At 38.5% G+C, this 21,521-nt stretch overlaps 3 protein-coding genes across 3 annotated transcripts in view; 1 reads left to right on the forward strand and 2 right to left on the reverse strand.

Annotated features, from left to right (window-relative positions):
• rb1 (retinoblastoma 1) overlaps positions 1-21,521 on the forward strand; it is a 24,541-nt gene continuing 3,020 nt past the window's right edge. The window contains exons 1-24 of the mRNA XM_027134117.2: positions 1-300; positions 1,562-1,676; positions 1,823-1,926; positions 2,148-2,282; positions 2,584-2,622; positions 2,708-2,757; positions 3,351-3,461; positions 3,573-3,709; positions 4,485-4,562; positions 5,220-5,329; positions 5,429-5,506; positions 6,765-6,852; positions 7,047-7,163; positions 7,241-7,297; positions 7,398-7,429; positions 7,547-7,623; positions 8,242-8,444; positions 16,378-16,493; positions 19,418-19,554; positions 19,842-19,987; positions 20,402-20,506; positions 20,610-20,723; positions 20,852-20,997; positions 21,278-21,308. Coding sequence (XP_026989918.2) covers positions 203-300; positions 1,562-1,676; positions 1,823-1,926; positions 2,148-2,282; positions 2,584-2,622; positions 2,708-2,757; positions 3,351-3,461; positions 3,573-3,709; positions 4,485-4,562; positions 5,220-5,329; positions 5,429-5,506; positions 6,765-6,852; positions 7,047-7,163; positions 7,241-7,297; positions 7,398-7,429; positions 7,547-7,623; positions 8,242-8,444; positions 16,378-16,493; positions 19,418-19,554; positions 19,842-19,987; positions 20,402-20,506; positions 20,610-20,723; positions 20,852-20,997; positions 21,278-21,308 — 2,424 coding nt within the window. The 5' untranslated portion in view covers positions 1-202. The remainder of the gene's footprint in view (positions 301-1,561; positions 1,677-1,822; positions 1,927-2,147; positions 2,283-2,583; positions 2,623-2,707; positions 2,758-3,350; positions 3,462-3,572; positions 3,710-4,484; positions 4,563-5,219; positions 5,330-5,428; positions 5,507-6,764; positions 6,853-7,046; positions 7,164-7,240; positions 7,298-7,397; positions 7,430-7,546; positions 7,624-8,241; positions 8,445-16,377; positions 16,494-19,417; positions 19,555-19,841; positions 19,988-20,401; positions 20,507-20,609; positions 20,724-20,851; positions 20,998-21,277; positions 21,309-21,521) is intronic.
• Positions 8,571-12,033, reverse strand: LOC113634929 (lysophosphatidic acid receptor 6-like). The gene is made up of 2 exons (XM_027134123.2): positions 11,901-12,033; positions 8,571-10,051 (listed from the first exon to the last, which is right to left on the reverse strand). The coding sequence occupies exon 2, from the start codon at positions 9,974-9,976 to the stop codon at positions 8,981-8,983; it is 996 nt and encodes a 331-aa protein (XP_026989924.1). The 5' UTR covers positions 9,977-10,051; positions 11,901-12,033; the 3' UTR covers positions 8,571-8,980.
• On the reverse strand, positions 12,529-15,233 carry LOC113634926 (lysophosphatidic acid receptor 6-like). The gene has a single exon (XM_027134120.2). The coding sequence runs from the start codon at positions 14,702-14,704 to the stop codon at positions 13,679-13,681; it is 1,026 nt and encodes a 341-aa protein (XP_026989921.1). The 5' UTR covers positions 14,705-15,233; the 3' UTR covers positions 12,529-13,678.

The following is a 21,521-nucleotide window of genomic DNA, read 5'->3' on the forward strand; positions in this document are numbered from 1 at the left end:
CCCGCGCTTTCAGGGATGCGGGGGAAGACGTTGTGTGTGTGTGTGAGTGAGTGAGTCGGTCAGAGGGGGAGCTTATGGACGGGGCGGACTTTAATATACTGAAGTGTTTTTAAATTTAACTTTTCTCTTTCAGTCAAGGCGACATTTAATTATCCTTTACACCGTGTAAAGACAAAGTGACACTTAGCCGGAGTTTCTCAGGATGCCTCCCAAAAAGCGTAGCAGCGGCTCCGGGACACCAACAAGCAGAGAGTCGAAATGCAGCAACAGGAAAGAAAACTCGGTGCTTTCTCCGGAAAAGTGAGTCTACAGCTGTAAAGTCGGCTTAGAGCTGATAATCACACGCGTTTGTCGTGTTTAAGATAAATAACCGAGTCTCAGACGGCGGTGTTTGTCCTCTGTCTCCGTGCTAGCAGTCTGGCTAACACTGTCTGTAGTTAGCTAGCAGGCTAACTGGGTCTGTGATGCTATTGTTTACCTTCGTGACAGATGACAACACATGTTATAACTCGGAGGATATAAACATTACCATCTTGTTCGCAAGTGTTGACGTTATTAATTGACGTTGACGTTATTTTGTGCATTCACTTTACGTGCTCACTGAAAAGAGTTTGTTGTTGTTGTTGAGTCTTTCAGTGGACTCTGTCTTTATGATCACTAATGAAAGGACCAATAATTGATCACGTGATGCTGGGGGTTTGATGACGTGCCTGTGTCTCTTCTTGCCCTTCCAGACCTTGTCTTGAAAGCATCCTGATGTTTTTCTTTTTGGAGTTTGTTTACTAATCTGATAGTGTGTAGGTCCTCTGAACCAGCCTCGATTCTTCATGGCGTGGATTTCAGAAGATGTTGGAAACCTTCGTTTGATGCTCTGGTCGATGTTGACATTTTTTATTCTGCGAATCTCTTGTTCGACCACATCACACATGTTCTATTGGATTCGGATCTAGTGACTGGGAAGATCGCTAATGGACACTAAACTCAACTGTCAAGTTCATGAACCCAGATTGAGGCAATTTTTTTCTTTGTGAGAAGGTTCGTTGTCATGCTGGAAGTAGAAGATGGGAAATTGTGAAGGGATGCACATGATCAACAACAGTACTCAAGTTGGCCGGGTCACAAAGACCGCCCAAAGCGTGCCAGTTAAACATTGCCCACATCATTACACCAGCCAAATCTGGTTGGATTCATGTTGTTTGTTACTGACTTAAGCCATCAGCTTGGACTTGCCTTCTGCAGAAATGCTGCATACTGCATTTTTTTTTTTAAGTGCACTTCAATAAACTCCTCTGAATAAACTCTAGAGCCTGTTATGTGAGAAGATCCCAAGAGATCAGCAGTTATAGAAATACTCAAACCAGCCTGTTCCTAACAATCATTCTATAGTTAAAATCACTAAGAACGCATTTCTTTACCATTCCAATGTTTTATGTGTACGTTACCTGAAGCTGATGACTTGTATCTGTATGTTTTCTAAACTTAAGTAGGTATGTGTGTGTATACAAATAAAACTGTACTGAATTGAATTATTTGTAATTTGTAATTTAACTCTCTCTGTCAGGCACAAAGATAAGCATCCAGAGTTTGTAACCCTTTGTAAGGACCTCTCTGTCTCCAACTCGCTGTGTTGTCAGGCATGGGCGATGTGGGAGTCGATTACCCCAGACGAAATCATTGTAAGTGTTCATAATTCATTAATGTTTAATCTACACAACATGTTCTTGTGCATTTATGGTAATTAGTCAGACATCATTTATGTTCATATGATCATTTTGTTCATGTTATCTTCATATGATCATGTTTTTGTTTTTTTATGATGTAGGAATCAAACAAGCAACTCTGGGGAGCATGCGTGTACGTCTCAGCTGTGGACTTGGACGAAATCCGGTTCACCTTTACAGAATTTCAGAAGGCTGTCGGTTTGAGGTAGGTGAAAAGATATAAGCATTATCAAGGATGTCTGAATAATGCATTCGATATTATAAAGTATATCCAGAGTATAATGTTGTGATTTTAGAAAACATTCCTCATTTTATCCACCATTATTTAATATAAATGCTCACTTCTAATTTGTGTTCATTCCATGTTTCAGGCATGAATTTCTGTCTTCAGCCTGATAAACCATATTCATGCTCTGTCTTTTGCAGTGTGAAGCAATTTCTCACCCTTATGCGAAAGCTGGATGAAAATCTGGACACAATAAGCCATAAAGTAAATTCAGCAGTGACGAGGCTGGCAAAGAAATACGAGGTGTCCCTGGCTCTTTATCAGAGATTTGTGAAGTAAGATTATTTTTTAAGTAAAGACTCCTAGCATTAATGAAAGGGTAAATGCAAGCACCTTATTCATATGGGGAATAAACCACAGTTGGTCGACAGAATTGAAAATATCCCTAAACTAAAAGAAAATCTTTAAAATGTAATTATTTGTATTATATTAGCATCTTTCCTCGGGCTTATTGAAGGATAGTGTAGCTCTCTCTCTCTTCTTGTGCTGACCTACTTGTCCTATAAAGGATGTTGGAAGGCTGTAGTTTGTAATTGTTTATATATTTTTACATTCATGCGACCTTTTTTCCCCCAGAACATGTGCAAAAATCTACGGTGTGCCTGATGAAGTTAAGTAAGTAAAATCATTAATCAATCAGCTGCATGAAGTTTTTTGTTTGTTTTTGTTTGATTTGGTTTTGATTTCTCTCTTCACTCAGGGGACAAGAACTTTTACGCTGTAACTGGACCCTATTCCTCTTGGCTAAAGGTGGGATAACTTTTATTTGCAAGATGCACAGTTTTCTTCCATGTATACATTCATCAGTGGAAATTTAAGCACTATATACTTGTATAGTAGTATAGTGCTGTATCAAGTGGTTCAGACACTTCATAGTCGCTGTGCTTTTAAACACTTCATATGTTTAACTTTTGTCTTTATGCTTAGACCATCTTTATTCTGCATCCCAGTCTGTATACATGCTCATTATTATGGCATGACGTATGGGATTGTGCCTACACACTGCTCTGTACGTTCAATAAAATGCCATTTTAAATGGAAAGTAATTGCTTACGTGTTTTTTTTGTTTTTGTTTTTTTTTTAAGTAACCAAAGCAATATCCAGTATAGCATTAGGTGGAAATTAAATAGAAATTGACAAATAAATGTATCGTATTTTTAAAGTATAATTTAAAAAAAAAAGTTACTTTAATAACCGTACTGTTGTGTTTTCCAAAAATTTACATATTCAATGTTATTATTAGAATTGTTATTATATTAATGTCTCACATTTACTCTATTATTGATTGTTTAAGGACAAACTGCAGTCTTTGAGTACATATCTGTTTATCTTCGCTTGTACAGGAAGTGTTCTGCAGATGGAGGATGACCTGGTGATAGCCTTCCAGTTACTTTTGTGCGTTCTGGAGTTCTACATCAAGCGATGTCCCTCTTCTCTCCTCCAGCCTCTTTACAGTAAGCGAGTTCCTCTCCATCCTCCATTACAGGAAATAATGTCAGTATTCCAGCACCGCTCTATAGTTAATCTGTTCAAGACCTAAATAATTTTCTCTCTTTCCCGATCAGAGTCGGCAATCAGCGAGACAACACAGAGTCCGCCGACTCGGACCTCGAGGCGGAACAAAGCCAAGCCTCGTCCTTTAGAGATGGACGTGCAGCTGCTGGAGACACTGTGTAAGGAGAGCGACTGCAGCATAGACGAGGTTAGAAGATCTACATGCATATCTTAATTTGAGCATTTTGCACTAGATTAAAAAGCTGTCAAGTTTGCATAGTATGAGCAGTGAGTATGCTCTAATACGGCTTTTTTTCTACATGTATAACAAGCCATTATTTGTAAAACCAAGAAACAGGACAAGATCAAAGATGAAGCCAGAAATGGGAAATCACCATGTAGTATGTAAACAGAGTAAGAGATATAAATGCACATCATGTTTGTTAGCAGTTTGACAGTGTTTTGGCTTTGAGGTGTGGTGTAAAGATATTATTCAAGTCTAGCTAGCATCTTTTATGTTCCCTCAGTATTGATTATCTATCTATCTATCTATCTATCTATCTATCTATCTATCTATCTATCTATCTATTTATTTATTTGGTTGGTTTTGCATATTACAGGATAGTTGAAAATCATGAAAACCTCATGTGATGTGTGTAGTGAAGCAGGCTTTTAGAATGGAAAGTTAAACCTTTGAGGCTTGTTGCATGGCTAAGAAGCTTATGTTGAATCAAAACCACATACCAAAGGAAATTTTTATTTTGTAAATCTCAGCAAAATTAGCCAAAAACAGGATCGTTATTTTTCAGATCTACTTGCCCAACTCAGGCAGCTGAGTTAAAAAAAAAAGCCTTAAAACAAAATCTGCAACCAATTTGTCTGCTTCTGGTTTTTTGTCAGGATTAAGTAGATAAACCTTTTTTTTTATTTTATTAGGCTTAAAAGTACTTATATAGTAATCACTGGTTTCTTTTTATTTATAGGTGAAAAATGTCTACCAAAGCAGTTTTTGTGCCTTTCTGGACTCTATGGGCTTTTCAGGATTGCAGGAGCTTCCAGCGGTAAGTTTCATTCAGCGTTGAACAACGGTTTTATTTTGGAGGTTTGTGTGTTTTCCAAACTGAAATAAGACTTTCTCGTTGGAAGAGCACATGATTTGGGGGGAAACTGTTCATGTTCTTGAGCTAATAGAAGGAGTTTAACATCATGTTAAATAGACACTTTTTTACTCAATGTTGCAGTATAACTCGGGATAATAGAGTATTTTTGGGTACCTGCCCTGATGCATGATATGACCGTATAATTTATATTTATTTATTTATTTAAAATTTTCTATGACGTCTAACAAATGCTAAAGATCAGTTCCCCCCCCTCTGTTTTTATAGAGCAAACATGCGTTACTGATGCATCTGGCCTGCCTCGAAGCTTCCGTTTTCCTTTGAAATAAACCATTTAAAGGCCCATGATGTGCAGTGAACCCGAAGTAAATATTAGCTTGAGCTGAGCTTCTACTGGTTACACCTGATGATTGAAATACTGTGAAAGTCAACAAGCCCGTGTTATTAGTCGTTTGATTACACGGCATGACTATATAGACTCTGCTCTTTTACAAGAATTGGGATTATCGTTGCTGCTTCAACAAAATATAATTGAACGTAAAAGTCCCCTTTCAATTTAGTACGCATTTGCAGTGTTTAAAAGTTTCATCTCTTTTATAGGTGGAAACTCTATCCAAAAGTTATGAAGAGCTCTACCATAAAAGCAAGGATTTTGACGCACGACTGTTCTTGGACAACGATGAGACCCTCAGCCCAGTTAAAGCAGAAGTGTAGGTGTTGCTCATCAGTCCACCTTAGTAGCTAGAATTTCAGATGGAAACTCGTATCACTTAACTGCAGTTAACTGTATATATTTTTTTTTCTTGAAGTACAAAAGTAGAAATGACTCCTAGAAAGAATCCACCTGGAGAGGAAAATGTCTCTATTCCACCACAGACCCCAATCAGGTAGGAACTCTTCACAGATCACACACTAACATAGATGTTTGTTTGAGGCTAAACGATTAATTGATTTTGAATTGAAATCGCAGTTCTTTGCAAGTCACTGTGTGATTCACTCGACAAGTGTGCAGCCTCTTATATAACAACACAAGTAGACTGGTAAAATAAACTGATAGAGGACTGTGAAGGAAGCAAGCACTAATAAACAGTAAAGACGGTGGAGACTAGGAGTAATGAGCCGGGTCCAGCAAGTGAATCCAAATCTAACATATAATGAAGATGACCTTACAGCTGGACATATTGCACATCAAATTTCTAGGATAATTTGGGTTTCAGTTACACAGACACCCTTCAAAGGCAGATGAATTGCAAAATGTGACAAGAAACTCTGAGGCCTAATGGTTACAGAGTTTGACTCCTAACCCTAAGGTTGTGGGTTCGAGTCTCAGGCCGGCAATACCACGACTGAGGTGCCCTTGAGCAAGGCACCGAACCCCCCCAACTGCTCCCCAGGCGCAGCAGCATAAATGGCTGCCCACTGCTCTGGATGTGTGTTCATGGTGTGTGTGTTCACTGCAGTGGGTGGATGGGTTATATGCAGAGAACAAATTCTGAGTATTGGTCACAGTACTTAGCCATATGTCACATCACTTTCACTTTTTCACAGAATATTTTGCTAATCGGATTAACGGAGCACAGTCTCGGGCTGTTAAGCAGTCCATAATCACTCAGGTGTCACACCATATAAGAGAAGCTCACTCCTGGTGTGGTAGAATGGGGACTGGTAGCTCAGTGTTGGACTTTGTTTGAGCAGTAGTTGTGAGTTTAAGCTGCCACTGCTGGCCCTTGAGCAAGGCCCTTAACCCTCAAGTGCTCAATTTTATAAATGAGAAATGTTTCTCTGGTTAAGGGTGTGTACCAAATGCCGTAAATAAAAAAACGGCCACCATCACAAGGCTTTGGGAGGACAAACTGCACTTTTATTCACTGCATCCTTATATATATATATATATATTCAGTTTTAACTAGCTGTTATTTTATCCAGATTTCAACTACTGCAGCACAAAGCTTAGTAAAAGTTCAAAATGGAGAATCTTCTTTTGTCAAGAATCATTCATGTGTAGTTTCAAGTCCTGATTAGGAAGCTGCATATGCTGATGTACAGTGGCTGTAGTCACAAACCTTTGAAAATATCAGCTCTTCCAGTTAAGAACCATACTTCCTGTTTTATATTCTTAGTAACAAGTGAATTGTTGTCTTCCAGAGCTGCAATGTATTCTATCCAGCAGCTAAGGGGTGAACTTACCTCAATCAGTGACCAACCTTCAGGCATTCTCATGAATTACTTCGAGGTATGCTTTTGAACAAAACATCCACTACTTTAAAGTACTATTTTCAGCATCTTACACTCGGTTCCCAACATTTTTGACAAGCATGTATTCTGTTATTCATTTGGAAATACATTCAGAGTATTCAAAATCTGTAACATGCTGTTTGCCCAAACTCTATAGATTCTAATGATTTTTTTTTTGTTAAATTATTAAAGAACTGCACTGTGAACCCATCAGAAGACATCACAAAGCGGGTCGAACATCTCGGTCAGGTCTTCAGCCAGAAATTTGCTCAAGCTGTTGGACAGTGCTGTGAAGGATTGGGCAAAAAGGTAACAAGGCAAAAATTCAGGCAGTCTTTTCGATTGTCATCCGAAAGACAAACTTATTGTGTTTTGTTTTTTTGTAGAGATTTACTCTAGGTGTCCAGCTTTACTACAAAGTCATGGAGTCGATGCTCAAGTCTGTGAGTATAATTAAGTACAACAGGATTTGGTGGAAGTAAAAGTTTTATCTCTTGTCACCTCTTGTGACCTTAATTTTCTCATGGCAATCTTGCTTTTTAGGAAGAGAAGCGACTCTCCGTGCAAAATTTCAGGTAATATTGCTTGTCTGCTCTCAAGGCAAGTTTAAATCAGCATAAAAATGATAAATAAAATGGAAGTTACATTTTTCAATGTAACAGGTTTTTTTCTTTTCTTATTCCCCTCAACAGTAAACTACTGAACAATGCTACTTTCCACACCTCACTCCTTGCCTGTTCACTGGAAGTCGTCCTAGCAACTTATGTTGGTAAGCCACGATAAAGCACCCAGTCATTTACAGCCTGGCCAATAAAATCAGCTCGTATTACAGCTCTTTGCTCTCATTGGCCTTAGTGAGAATAAAGTGACAATAATAAAACATAAATGTTGTGTATGGAAAGCTGCAATCAATCATAAGCCATTTTATCACACTGTTGTTGTAATTCTTAAATTTTATTTGTCAGAAGGTTTATATTAATACACTCCTAATACACTATATGGGCAAAATCACACCCATTCTGGATTTAGTTGCCTTTTTGTCATTGTACATACCTCCAATCTTATGGAAAGTCCTTTTACTAGATTCTGGAACATGGCAGGGAAAGTAACTATAAACGTATACAATTTTTATATATTACAAAGAAAGGTTATTTGTTGGCAGACTGCTGTGGTATAAGAAGTTAAATTGTCTTCTATCACTTTTCTGTATGTAACACACTTTTTTTTTTTATTTGTTTATTGGGAAATCTATAAAGTAATATTTACTAGTCAATAAATCCATTTGGTATGAAACATTTAGTTTCTGTGTACATTTTTACGATCATATATTAGGAAATAGAAAAAATGTTTTGAGCTTGAACCGTTTAACTGTTGCTCTCTCTTTTAGGATGTTCCCTGAAGAACGGTGGCAGCAAATCACCTGAAACAAACCTGTGCTTCCCCTGGATCTTGGATGTCTTCCAGCTTCATGCCTTTGACTTTTACAAAGTGATAGAAAGTTTCATCAAAGAGCTCACTCTGAAGCATGACATGCTCGAACACTTGAGCCGCTGCGAGAATCAGATCATGGAGAGCATTGCATGGAAATCAGTGAGTTTTACTGTCAAGTAATGAATCTGGCATGCTAACATGGTGTGTTTTTAAAAATAACACAAAGCACCGAGTGGAGATAACATGGAAGGTTGACTTTATAAAATAGATGGGTGGGTTGGTAATCATTTAAGGGAATATTGACCGTCGTAAAATGTTGCACGGACGTCAGGCTAAGAAAACCGGAGGTAAACTGTCTGTAATTTTTAATGTGTTTGATGTGTTGTTAAAAGTAATTGGTGCTTATTGGCACCTGTTTGGTTGATTTAACATGAGGAAATGATGTCAGAAGACCGTGAGAGTGTTCCTGTGAGTGGCTGTTTAGCCTTAGATTTTACTGCAGGAGAACAGAAACAGGTGTAAAATTTGAACATATTCAATTTGTATTTTCTGCTTTCGAAAATCTGAAAATAGTTGAAAATGCAAATCTAAAAATGATGCTTAGTCAGTATCATTTTTGAATGTGCATTAGTTGATATGCCTTTAATAGCAACTACTACTGGTGATGTTGAAACACTTTTGTGTCCATGAAGGAGTCATGGTGAAATTTTTCCCATAAGCTGTTTCCGTCTAGACCTAAAGCTAGACTCCGTTTCCTGATTGCTTTGGCCTCTGGTAGCATCTTTTTGCACCAGGCTGCTGGAGCAGTAGTACACCAGTGGGTTGAGGCAGCAGTTGGTGCTGGCCAGTGAGAGCATGATTGGGTGCAATGAGCCTGCAAATTTAGCCAAAACACAGCTGGATACAACACCAACTTGTGTGAGAGTGTAACACAGAAGGTTGATGTGGTATGGTGCAAAGCAGAGCAGAAAGATGCCCAGCACGCAGTAGATGAGAGAGAGTGTTCGTCGGTGGCGTCTTTTCCCACGGTAAGGCATTCTGCCAAGCACACGCAACACACGGCAGTAGCTGAACAGCAGAAGGAGTGCAGGCAACAGGAATGCAACCAGTACCAGGCCCAGAGCTGCCAAGATGAAGGTTTGATTTTGCCCCAAGGATAGGTCAAGTAGGCATGCTCTGTGAATTTTTGAGTCTGCAGAGTGCATGAATGGAAGTGCCAAGCTAAGTGCTAGCACCATTAACCAGATTGTAGTGCTGATCATGCAGGCATTATGTAATTGCTTCGGGCGCCGCAGCACAGGGCGCGTCACGGCAAAGTAGCGGTCCAGCCCTATGCATGCCAGGAAAAAGATACCTCCGTACATGCTTATGTATTTGAGGGTGAAGGTCAGCTGGCAGAAAACACTTCCAGGAGACCAAGCCATGCTGTGTGAACGGTTGTAGTAATAATAGATGCGCAGTGGAAGGGAAAGAATGAAGAAGAGGTCCACGACGGCCAAGTTAGCCATGTAGACCATAGTGCTGGTGACAGACCATGGCGTGAGCCACAAACACCAGAGTGCCATGCCATTGCTGGCCAAACCGCATGTGAAGATGAGGCTGTAGGAGATCTGGTAATAGGTGAAGCGGTACCTTGTGTCTACAGTACAGTTGATTGGTGTCTGAATGGCTGTGTTATTTATCAGATCCATGATGGGCTCCTGGCCTTCTCCCTCTTTAGCTGTATCAGTCAGAGCCTGTGGGCTTTGTTCCAGGGCTGAACCTATCTGTGAAGGACAAACATAATATAAATATAAACAAGTAGTTGAGGTTTAAAGGTCTTAAGCACACTACAAAGCCGCGACTTCCTTACTGTTAACGTGAGGACTAAATACCTTTGCAGATTTACAAATGCAGTTTACTGTTTGCACAGTGCAAAGCTGTTAGCAACCTTTGCACCCCTGTGTTTGAATTGATAGTAATTGGGTGTGTCGCCAATACAGTTATTCCTTTTCCATTTATTCATAAACCAAAAGAGGAAATGTTCCACTTCCTGTGCGTGCCAACCAGCTTCTGTTCGCCGGAAGCTCTTGTATTGACGATATTATAATAAGTTCTGGTAGTAATGAAACTTGTAGCTTAAAGTATTAGTAGTATTTATGATAACATCAACAACTTGGTTTAACATATAAACCTGTTAGGATTAAACAGGCTAGGTTTTTTTTTTTTTTTTTTTTTAAATCTCTCAGATATATTTATCCTTCATTGTCTGCAAGAACAGTTACATCAGAAATGTAATGTTTTGGGAAAGGAGATTTTGCAATATGATATAAGCTGGAAAGTACATTTTGTTTCGTAAGAGATTTCCTGCGTTTCTGCAATTGAACATATAAGGAAACTCTCACTATAGTGAACTATAATTGATTAGCTTCAAATTCTGTACCTGACAAATTTCTGTAATATAACAAATAGGTCTCACTGACAAGTTTAAATGGCTTGCGTGTTTTAATTAAGGATAGGTTTGATCTATATTGTTTAAAACAAATGAACAAAGAATGGGTTTGGTCTACAGAAGTTGAAGCACTTGTGATGGCTGGGCTGCATTACTGAAAGCTTTCACTGTTAATTTTATTTTATTCAGCTCCCTGAGAGCGTTGCCTTTTATGGAGTGCTAACTTCTGCCTAACTGACTGTTATCAAAGAGCGGATTGCCCTGAAGTGGATGTTATCTTGCAGCAGCATCTTAGTAAACACGTCAATTCCGCTTTCTATTGCCAATATCATAAAGTACAGATATAATTAACGGTAACCAAAAATAATTCAGCCAAGTCTCTGTATGTTAACATTTGTGATTCCAAAAAAACAAACACAAAGAAAAACATTTACAGTTCCAGGATCAGATTGAATTTCTTCTTCCCCTTAACAGTCAGTGGTTTTCTGACACCAGACCACATCTACAGGCAATAATGTGAAAGTTAAACAAACAAATGGTCTAAATTGGTTCTGATTTCAATAAGGACTATATGATATAACCATATATCCAAAACATCACGTGCCCCCCCCCCCCTTTAAAACTATCATACTACTCAGTATTTCTTTTACCTGAAAAAATGACAGCAGTGTTGTAGATTTTGGTGAGGCACCAGCACAGAGACTTTTTTCGAAAACTTTTTTCGAATATTCCCTGTATTTTTATCACCTGATTTAGTTCTGAAAAATCTAGTTTTTACATAGTCTCTATTTTTAATGTAATTATATGAGCTATATGAGCTTAATGTAATTATATGAGAATATTTCAGCACTTCATTTCTGAAGGCTACGAATCGTTGGGGAAAAGTCAACGTGTTTTGTCTGTGCTCTTATCTACTCTACTCCGTGCACTAAGGTTTCTCATATGTTGTCTCATATGTAGACATTCCTTTATCATTTACGCTAAACACAGACAATTGTACAAATTTGTTTTTGCTTTTCTCAATGTAGCTAATAATCTTTTTTCAACAGGTTTAACCTAGTTATTTTAGTTTCGGCAGAAATTCTATACAACACAAGAGAAAAGTGCATTTCATCTTGCATGTTTGAGAATTATAATTTCTAAAGTATAATTTCCATTTAGTCCATACGGTTAAATCGACTTACTGGTTTGCTTTGCTTGTTCCATTACGGTGATGGACTTGTTGCTGGTGTCCAGGTCTGTCGGTCGGCTGATCTGCAATAACTTCTTAAAGACGTCCCTCTGGTGAAGGACATCTTATAACTAAGCAAGCCCTCGTATCTCATATTGTGTGTGTGTGTGTGTGTGTGTGAGTGTGTTAGAGAGCGCAAACACAAGGCCATCTGTCGTAGATTTTCTGATGTTCATTGGTCCTTGGTCCTTAAATATCTGTGTTTACATACCACAGAAACAGGATACTTTGGCAGAACATAAGCCTGTACTTTATTGCTGCTAGAATAGAACTTAATTACATACAAACTCCATTTTAACATCAGAGTAAGATGATGTGTGCAATCTTTGTCTCCATTGAAATGAGAAGCCTATTGACCTGTGAATCTCTAATGATCGACAGTTCAGGTGTTTTGAACATCCCAGTATTTACAGACCCTTTAGCAATCTTTTGCCTCATCTTGATATTTCCACCACTACATGGTTACACCAGGTACAGAAAACTTGCACACACTTTAAAAACTTTTAAGTGTGAAATTCCATTCAAGTTAAATGCAATGCAACATATTTAGCCAAAAAAAACATTTGCTGTAGTTTTAGGAATGAAAGAACAATACCTCTTTTAATTATGCCCAAAAAGAGAGGAAAATACAACATACTACATTCATACATCCAGTTAGTCAACAGCAATTCATTCATTACTTGATTACTACCCATTTGGTACTGGTCAAGATTGTGGTGTATTTAAAGTTTGTGTCAGGGATCCATCACGGTTGAGCTGCCAGACCATCACAAAGAAACACTGATCTACTCGTTCACACCTAGCAATAATTTAAAGTAGCCAATCCACCTACTGGAGCATTTTTTGGGAGAGTGAAGGCAAGCCATATTGGCACAGAGAGAACATGTGAAACATGGAGCTGTGAGGCAGGAACTTCACCTGCTACACTACCAGCACACTGCGATAGAATGTGCATCACAATTAGGTCATGTGCAACATAAACATGAAGCCACAGTTCAGGCCACAGTTTTAGTCTCTTAAAAAATTTGCATGACTCAGAAAACTGGCTTGTAGATTATCCACTTTTTGGTTAAGGCAGTGGTTCTCAGAGTAGGGTCCATGTAGCAAACCCACTGTTGTCAAGACCATCTTGTTTAGCATTAAATTCCTATTAGCCAGCATGCAAGCTTCAGACATCAGTGACTGAAAGACAAGTAGTCTGTAAGTAATATCAGCTTGCAGCTTGGTCTTAACATGTTCTATTTGTGGAATAAATAAAAATCCAGAATTCTTAAGTTATGAGCTTAATATTTATATAGCAGTTTTTTATAAATAAAATAAAATCCACACATGTAGGATGCAAGCAGGATCAATAATTATTTAACACAAATTCATTATTACTACTTTTACATGTACGTGGAAGCAGTATGTCAGTTTTTAAACATGTGCTAGAATCTTATATGCTCAGCTGGGGTACTTACAGTTTCCCTCAAAAATGTAAACAGAAGGTTTTATACTGGCATTTAAACACTAAAAGGGCTAATATGTAAAGCCACATTGCTACTGCATTTGTTAAAATAAATAGATAAATGAAATAAAGTAAAGATATAAAGATGCCCCACACTGGGTATAAACATATTTACAATACGTGCACAAATAATAAATTAGCTGCCTTACAGACACATTTCATTTTGAAGTGTACACTGGAACAGTTAGTTCTTTTTTTTTTATATGGTAGAAGCATCTGTTTCCTCATACCGCAGATTCGTTAAACATTAACTTGGTTATCAGAAACCGTGCCATGTTCACAGGAGGCTCATTGTTTGGATCGTTGCAGGACCTCCTGGTGCTTAGTAAAACAGACTTGCGCTTAATGCAGTTCTGGATGGTTTCTGAGGTGAAGTAATAAATAACCGGGTCAAAGCAGCAATTTGTCACTGCGATGCATAATGCAAAGGGGTACATGGTCTTGACGACAGTCTCCACAGCACAATTATCGATGGCTTTACTGCGTACCAGTGTGTAAAAAATTAGATTGACGTTATAAGGGATGAAGCAAAAGCAGAAGACGAGCAAGTGCACACAAATCATGCGCAAGATCTTGGTCTTGTTCAGCTGCCCTTGACTTTGATTGTTGTCCAGGTTTCTCAGTGTCCTCAAGATCAGCACAGAGCAGAAAAGGTTAATGAACAGTGGGATTATGAAGCCCACTGTCACAACAAACACCACCACTTTGGATATCTTGGATTTCCATTGACTGTTGCTGAAGTTCTCAAAGCAGTGGTTCGTGTTATTGGAGCTGGACGTCTCCAACTGAAACCCAGCTGCTAAGCTAATCGAGATTACAAGCAGCCAAACTGAACAGCAGGCGATTTTTGCGTTCCTTTGAGTCCTCAGTGATCTGGAGGCTAATGGGTAAACGATGGCCAGAAAGCGGTCAGCACTGATGCACGTCAAGAAAAGGATGCTGCCGTACATGTTCATGTAGAACAGAGACACAGAAATTTTGCAGAACACCGACCCAAATGGCCAATTCCGGCTCAGAAAGTATGAAATTCGAAACGGCAGAGTGAGAACAAAAAGTGTATCACATACAACCAGGTTCAGCATGTAGGTGGTGGTCTCGTTTCTTTGTTTCAGCGTCCAAGTGAATATGTACAAAGCCACGATGTTGAAGAGTAGTCCTAAGATGAAGACTATGCTGAACGCCGAGCTGTAAAGCATGTATTTAAAGTCATCCTGTATAGAACAGTTCCCGCCAGTGCTATTGTTAACCATCGTCAGTGCAGTGACCTTTTAAGCAATTTGTAAAAGGTTACTTTTGGCAGCATGTAAAATGTCTTTGTAAAAGTTAATGTAACCAAAGTTATAATCCTGAAATGAGCCTTTGCATTATTTAAAAAAAAAAAAAAAGTTCATACGTCAGTTTTTATGTGATCCTGCACGTGCACTTCTGATCTTCTACTCGTGCTCAACCACACACTCACAAGGCAGCTTGTATCGTGGTTTATCTTTTTTTTTTTTCCCCTCTTCCTGGTCCACTCAAGAGGAAATAACAGCAACGTTGTCAGATCCCATTCATTCTTGTGTTTCTGCTATTTGAAGATCCAATTTTCAGCTGTCTCTTTGTTGTTTTTTCTCTCCTTTGTCTTTCTCTTCTCTCCTTTGTCTTCCTCTTTGCATTAATAACCAAAGTCAAAGGCCATATAGCCGTTTCTGATGTTTTCCTTTTCTTATAATTTCTCTTGTTTTAACTTCCAGTCTGTTTTCTGTTGCACGATCGGCAGGTCCTTGCTGTTGTCCGTGCCTTCAGTGTATGAAGAAATGTGCTTTTCTGATCAACAGGCAGGCTGAAAAGGGGGAGGATCGTCTGCGTGTTATCCACCTCTTTCTTCCGGCAGCCTCATTTTTTTTTTATATATATAGTTTCAGTATTATTTCCTATACATACTGTAACTTCCTTTGCAGTGTAGGTTAATTGTTGTCGATTTAGTTTCTGTGGTGAGAAAAAGTGAGTAATGAAATGTCTAATGTCAAAAATGCATCTAAGATGTATATATTTGTTTAGAGAAATGGGTATGATATGATAATTGTAAATGGATAATATGTGTGTGAAAGTAGACAAGTGGTTTCACACCAACGTCTTGGGGAACTTTATTGACGAGAGATTACTTATCTTGTAACAGTGACTTCAGCAGTTTGTTTTCCCCACTGTGGTATTTATAGAGAAGTTTGCCTGACAATAACGTAATGTTATTAATGGCACTAGGGGAAAACAGAAACTCGTCATAAAAATCCGTGTGTGTGGTAGCCTGTTCATTTATGACAGAATGTGGTTGCTTTGGCCTCAGAGATGCTTAACATTTGCTAACTTGTTTATATTGCTTTTTTTATTTTTAAAAAGAAAATTTTCATGTTGATTGGGGTAAATAATTGTCATCGGATTATGTCATGTTCCAAAAAACTGTACAGTAACATTGTTAATCAACCATTTATAAAGCCCAAAAGCTGATTGTGAAAATAACCCCCCCCCCCCCCCCCCCCCCCAAAAAAAAAAGAAACATGAAATTCCTCTAGTTGTAAGCTTTAAGACGACATGGCTGTGAGAAAAGCAGCACATTAACTATTTATCAAAAATAATTTCACATTAGCAAATATGGTTTTTGTTTATTTTATTGTTATGTCTGTGCCCGTTAGCTGGCTTCTATGATTAAAGTTTGAAATATGCTAAAAATGAAAGCAGAGGAAGTAACGATACACCATATAACAGCCCTAACCTCAATGTCTGTTATAATGTGATAGATTGGATTTTGGAGACTGTTAACATCGGCTTGTGTAAGACAAATCGAAATCACATCTATTTAATTATTTAGGATGTACAGCAGTGGATATTTTTAAGAACTTTATTGTAAGAGGTCTTGTTTTATATTAACACCTTGTTTATCACCTAGGATTCTCTCCTGTTCGAGCTCCTGAGGCAGTCTCGTGAGGATGGTCCCGGAGAGCAAGCGGAGCCTCCTGCGACACTAAACCAGCCCCTGCAGCACGATCACACAGCAGCTGATCTGTAAGTGGACTGCTTGTGACAGGGCTATAATTTTTCATGGGGAACAGTTCATGCAAAGCATGAGGGGTCGTAGAGTTTTGGCTTGAAATACGAGAGATGATACAACAACAATATAGGAGCCCATATGTTGTATTATTGCACTTCCAAATCCAAGTAAGCTTCTTTTCTTACATTTAAACCTGCTTGGGTTGTATTTGAAACTACATAACATCAATGCATTGTCAGACACTCAAGTAGGCTTTTTTTTTTACATTCAAACGGGTAAATCAGAGAGTCTGACGAAAGAACTTAAAAGAATTTGAAGAAATGACGAAAGAAATTAACAGAGGAAATGATACTAACAGGTTCTCATGTCACTATCTTGTCAGTAATCACGTCTCACAGGAAAGGCTGTGCGTGCCACTCGCCTAGTGTCACTTAACTCCTGGTCTTCTGCGACTGCGGCTTGTGCTAAATGGAACCGACGCACATCACTTCATAACTGTAGGGTCCATTGTCAGACTAACTAAATTTATTCAAGTGATGTCTTTTTCAAGGCTACTTGAAGGGCTTCAACAAATCACCATTCGGGTCAGGTCCGGAGCCACCAATTGATTATGATGTATGAGAGAGTGTCGCTACCATGCAAACCTGAAACCACAATTAGTGCTACTTCTCCAGACTGCTTAAATTACAGAACCCCAACAAACTTCCCAAAAGTGTGTCTCTCACACTAGCTAAAAGCCACCAGGGTTCCATGAGTCTGTCAATCTGTCACGTACAGCACCAAGGTTCAGAGACAAACTAGCAGCTTGTGATAAACTTGCAATTTCATTAAAAAATATTGCATGAACACAGAAGATAGCCATGCAGATTTAAAACTGTAAAAGCTTTTTTTTTTTTTTTTTTTTTATAAAAGCTTTACATGCTCAGGTGTTTCAAGGCATTGACTCCACAAGTCTGAAGGTGTCCTGCGGTATCTGTAACCAAAATATTAGCCTCCTGTTAATGCTTAAAGTTTTTTTTTTGTTGTTTGTTTGTTTGTTTGTTTGTTTTTGTTTTGTTTTTTTGACCAGCACATTTCACAGATGGGAAAAAGGAGGCAAAGTCAACACCCTGACCTCTCTATGATGTTCCTCAAACCATTCCTGTGCATTTTTTTTTGCAGTGCAGCATAAAAGCATCTTGTTGGTACTCACAAGACCTGCTGATTTGGAGGTGCACTGAGCCTGTTTCAAAGCATCGGCCCTTTTTAAAGTCTCTCGAATCCTTACACTTGCATTGTAACAGGATAATCGTTGTTCTCTACATTTATCTACATTGTAATTGAGCTCTTACAGATCTGAGTAACTAGAGCTATGCAGTTATTGTTGTTTGGAATACATATATTATATTATACTGCCATCAGCAGGGTTTCCTGCAGCACTTTGCAGTTAAGGCGGCCCGCCTAAGCTGGGAAATCCTACCGCCTTAACTTAAACTTAAAAAAAAAAACTTAAAAAAAATTCCGCTGCACAAAAGGCCGTCAAGTGCATCTAGGAGAATAGAGCAGACGTGCTTCACACCGCGAGCGGGCACGCGTGCCACACGGCCGAAATGAGAGAAAGACGTGGTCTGTCACTGTCTGGAGGATAACTAGGCAGTTGATAAAAGACGTGTCCATAAGAACTGTAAGTGGACTTATGTTTTGGGTTTATTTAAGCCTTTTATTGTATTAGTCTATAGTTCTTGCAAATTTAAAGTAAGTTAGCTGGTGATTTTGTTGTTTGAGTTCTTCACCTGCTAGCTAGGTTGCATGTGCCTGATTTTAATAATTGTTAAATGTAGTACAGAGTCTGTGGTATATCTCACAAAGAAGCTCCAAAGAGCAAGAAGTGCCTGCGTTTTGCGAGTGCTCCAACCCTGCATGTCGTCCATGTTATTTGTTTCTGGCGCAATGCACAACTCGTAGGTCACTTGCGAGTGACATTCTTCTGTTTGAGAGGAGTATAACGCTGATATATGTGGCTTGAACAACTACATGCATTTACACCTGTCCAGTTTCATCTGAAATGCGTCCCAGACCACCTCCTGAAGTGGTTTGAGCGATCGGATTTATATCCGTCTCCCAAACGTTTCGGAGGGCATTTAGACCTGGTCTTTTTCTGATCAGATAGCTATCGGATCACAGAAAATGCATGAAGTGACCAAGTGTAAAAACCCGTAAAATGTTTTGCTGCTAAAGTCTGTTTATTTCAAACGAAGGTTGTAGCTCATTTTTAAAAGAGCAATAAAAACAAAAAAAACAAAGCTTGATGTCAGTGACTTCAGTTCATAGCTGCACAACATTTTGTACTTTATTTGCTTTCAGTTGCGTGACTTGTACAGTGAAACTAACCAACTGAAACTCTAATTGTACACTTCCTGTCTTTTTTTACCAGATTAAACTTGTACCAAAATAACACTTCCTGCTCTGAAAATGAAGAGCAATTATTAAAGCAGGGACTTTAGATGCTAGTGGAAAACCACAGCAATGCAGAATTTTGAATTGACACTTGGTAGAGCTCATTATTAAAGCATTTTTGGTTTAATTTGTGAGTTAAAATAAACATTTATTTTGGTGATTTTCTGGTGATTTTGCTGCTCTGATTCAGTTAATTCTGGGGATTAGTAAGTGTACTGGAGATGGAAAATCATCACTGTGACCTGTTCAGAAATGATTCATCGCTGTTAGTCTTGTGTCAGAATGATCTGAATTTCCCTCAGCAACACTACAAAATCTTGTCAAAAGTCTTCCCAGAAGAGAAGAGGTTATATTAAAATCAGTGGGAAACTAAATCTGGAATAGGAAATTGTTTTTGGTGTGTGGTTACTGCTGCTGGGGTATTTTTTTTTAGCTCCATTAGAGGAGATTTGAACTGCAGTTCCTCTATCTATGTTCTTATCCTCTGTTGTTTCTCCGTCAGATATCTATCTCCTCAGCGCCAGAGTCGCCGATTCGCAGCAGCGGAGGTGGAGGTTCCTGTCATAGCCCCGTCACAGCTCCCTGCCTCAGGCAACAGACAGCATCGCTCAAACTCCCTCAGCCTCTTCTATAAGAAATGTACGGTGTCTGTTATCTTTTGAGCAGCAACTGATTTAGTGATGATCATTGATGGGTGTGACACAATTAAATTGTTCCAGTTAGTTTAGGGCTCTTTTAATTTTAAAGCAATTTTTTACTTTTGTCATTTCCCACTGAGCTTGAGCTGATAACATTTTGAAGTCAAATGAAAACAGCAATAATACTTGACTACATTAAGTTTCCTCATTTCAGGCTGCAGAATTAAAAAAATGAAATGTCTCAGGAGGTTGTGAGTTTTTTTTTTTTGTATTTCTTTTTCTGTGCAGTGTATAGAATGGCCTACCTGCGACTGAAAACACTTTTCTCTGAGCTTCTAACTGCTCACCCCGAGCTGGAGGCCATCATATGGACTCTACTCCAGCACACACTCCAGAACGAGTATGAGCTAATGAAGGACCGACACCTTGACCAGGTTTTAACCTGCACTTCCTTTCACTTTCAGCACGTGTTTTAATCAGTTTATACTAAAAATTTATAGCTGATCTCATGCACCACGGCCATTTTTTTTTTGGTCCTCCAAAGTCACTGCTTACAATCATAACAGCCAAAGTTCATTTAATCAATTAAAGTTAGGACCCACTTCATATCATGTTTGTGTGTCATCAGTGGGAGAACATTTAAAGAATTAAAGGGGGGGGGGTGTTCCACATGAACATTTTCTTCAAATTGTTACTTATACCAAACACATGTAAATTCTCAATTCTGATTGGTCAAAACTACTAGGATTCAAACAATATTAATTCCCTTGTAGTCATGTGACTCTATGGCTGTGTTTGTAAATGTTGTAGGATAGATAAATCCAAGTTTTCTTATCCTTGCGTTCCAGCTGATGATGTCTGCCATGTATGCCATATGCAAGGTGAAAAATGTGGATTTGCGCTTCAAGACAATCGTCACTGCATACAAAGCGCTTTCCAACACAAACCAAGAGGTCCGAATATCTCTTTTAATATAATGGATTTTTTCTACATTTAAAGATGGTATGAAATTGTTTGTGACATTACCGCTCATTTTATTTGCTCCACGTCATCCAGACGTTCAAGCGCGTGTTGATCAGAGACGGCCAATACGATTCCATCATCGTCTTCTACAACCAGGTGTTTATGCAGAAGTTGAAGACAAACATCCTGCAGTACGCTTCTACTCGGGTAATGTGCAGTAAAGCATCACGTCTAATCATGTGCTGTGATGTCCCCTATTGGACAGAATTAAAATGAACATCACATAGTTGAATGCACTTTGTCTTACTGACTATGCCGTGTCTCATTTCTTTCAGCCTCCTCCCCTGTCTCCTATTCCACATATTCCCCGGAGCCCGTACATGTATCCCAGCTCCCCCCTCAGAGTGCCTGGTGGGAATGTCTACATCTCCCCTTTAAAGAGCAATCGTCTGACCACAGCAGCCATGACGCCACGGACCAAGTCAGTACTCTGTCACATAGCAGCTCTCTTACTTTTTAGATCCAATGATGGAAATATATGAAAGAGTTGTAACAAAATAATAATAATGCTGTACATTTATTTACATTTTATTTATTCTCTGTCAAATTGCTTATTGTTACACGAACATTACAACAATTAGGGCATGATGTACGTAAATTAACAAAGGTGTGGTCACAGCTGCTTTTGTATCTTTTTAGTTATTTATCCCCCTTTTTTTTTTTTAATTTATTATTATTATTTTAATTATTTATTTTTTCAGGTTCCTTGTATCCATTGGAGAGTCGTTTGGGGTGAGTCATTTATTTTTGTATTCATTTTACTGCACAATAAGGATGGGAATTATGATGACCTTTTATCTTTTAATTCTTACAGTACATTTTAGAGGGTATTATTTCATCACTACTTTAATGTATCCATTAATTTCTTTCTATCTATCTATCTATCTATCTATCTATCTATCTATCTATCTATCTATCTATCTATCTATCTATTTATTTTTTTTT

Source organism: Tachysurus fulvidraco, chromosome 21, assembly GCF_022655615.1.
Source record: "Tachysurus fulvidraco isolate hzauxx_2018 chromosome 21, HZAU_PFXX_2.0, whole genome shotgun sequence".
NCBI classification, from domain to species: domain Eukaryota; kingdom Metazoa; phylum Chordata; class Actinopteri; order Siluriformes; family Bagridae; genus Tachysurus; species Tachysurus fulvidraco.

Excerpts from the sequence above, each read along its gene's own strand:
- LOC113634929 (XM_027134123.2), bottom strand. The coding sequence starts at position 9,976 with ATGGATCTGATAAATAACACAGCCATTCAGACACCAATCAACTGTACT.
- LOC113634926 (XM_027134120.2), bottom strand. The coding sequence starts at position 14,704 with ATGGTTAACAATAGCACTGGCGGGAACTGTTCTATACAGGATGACTTT.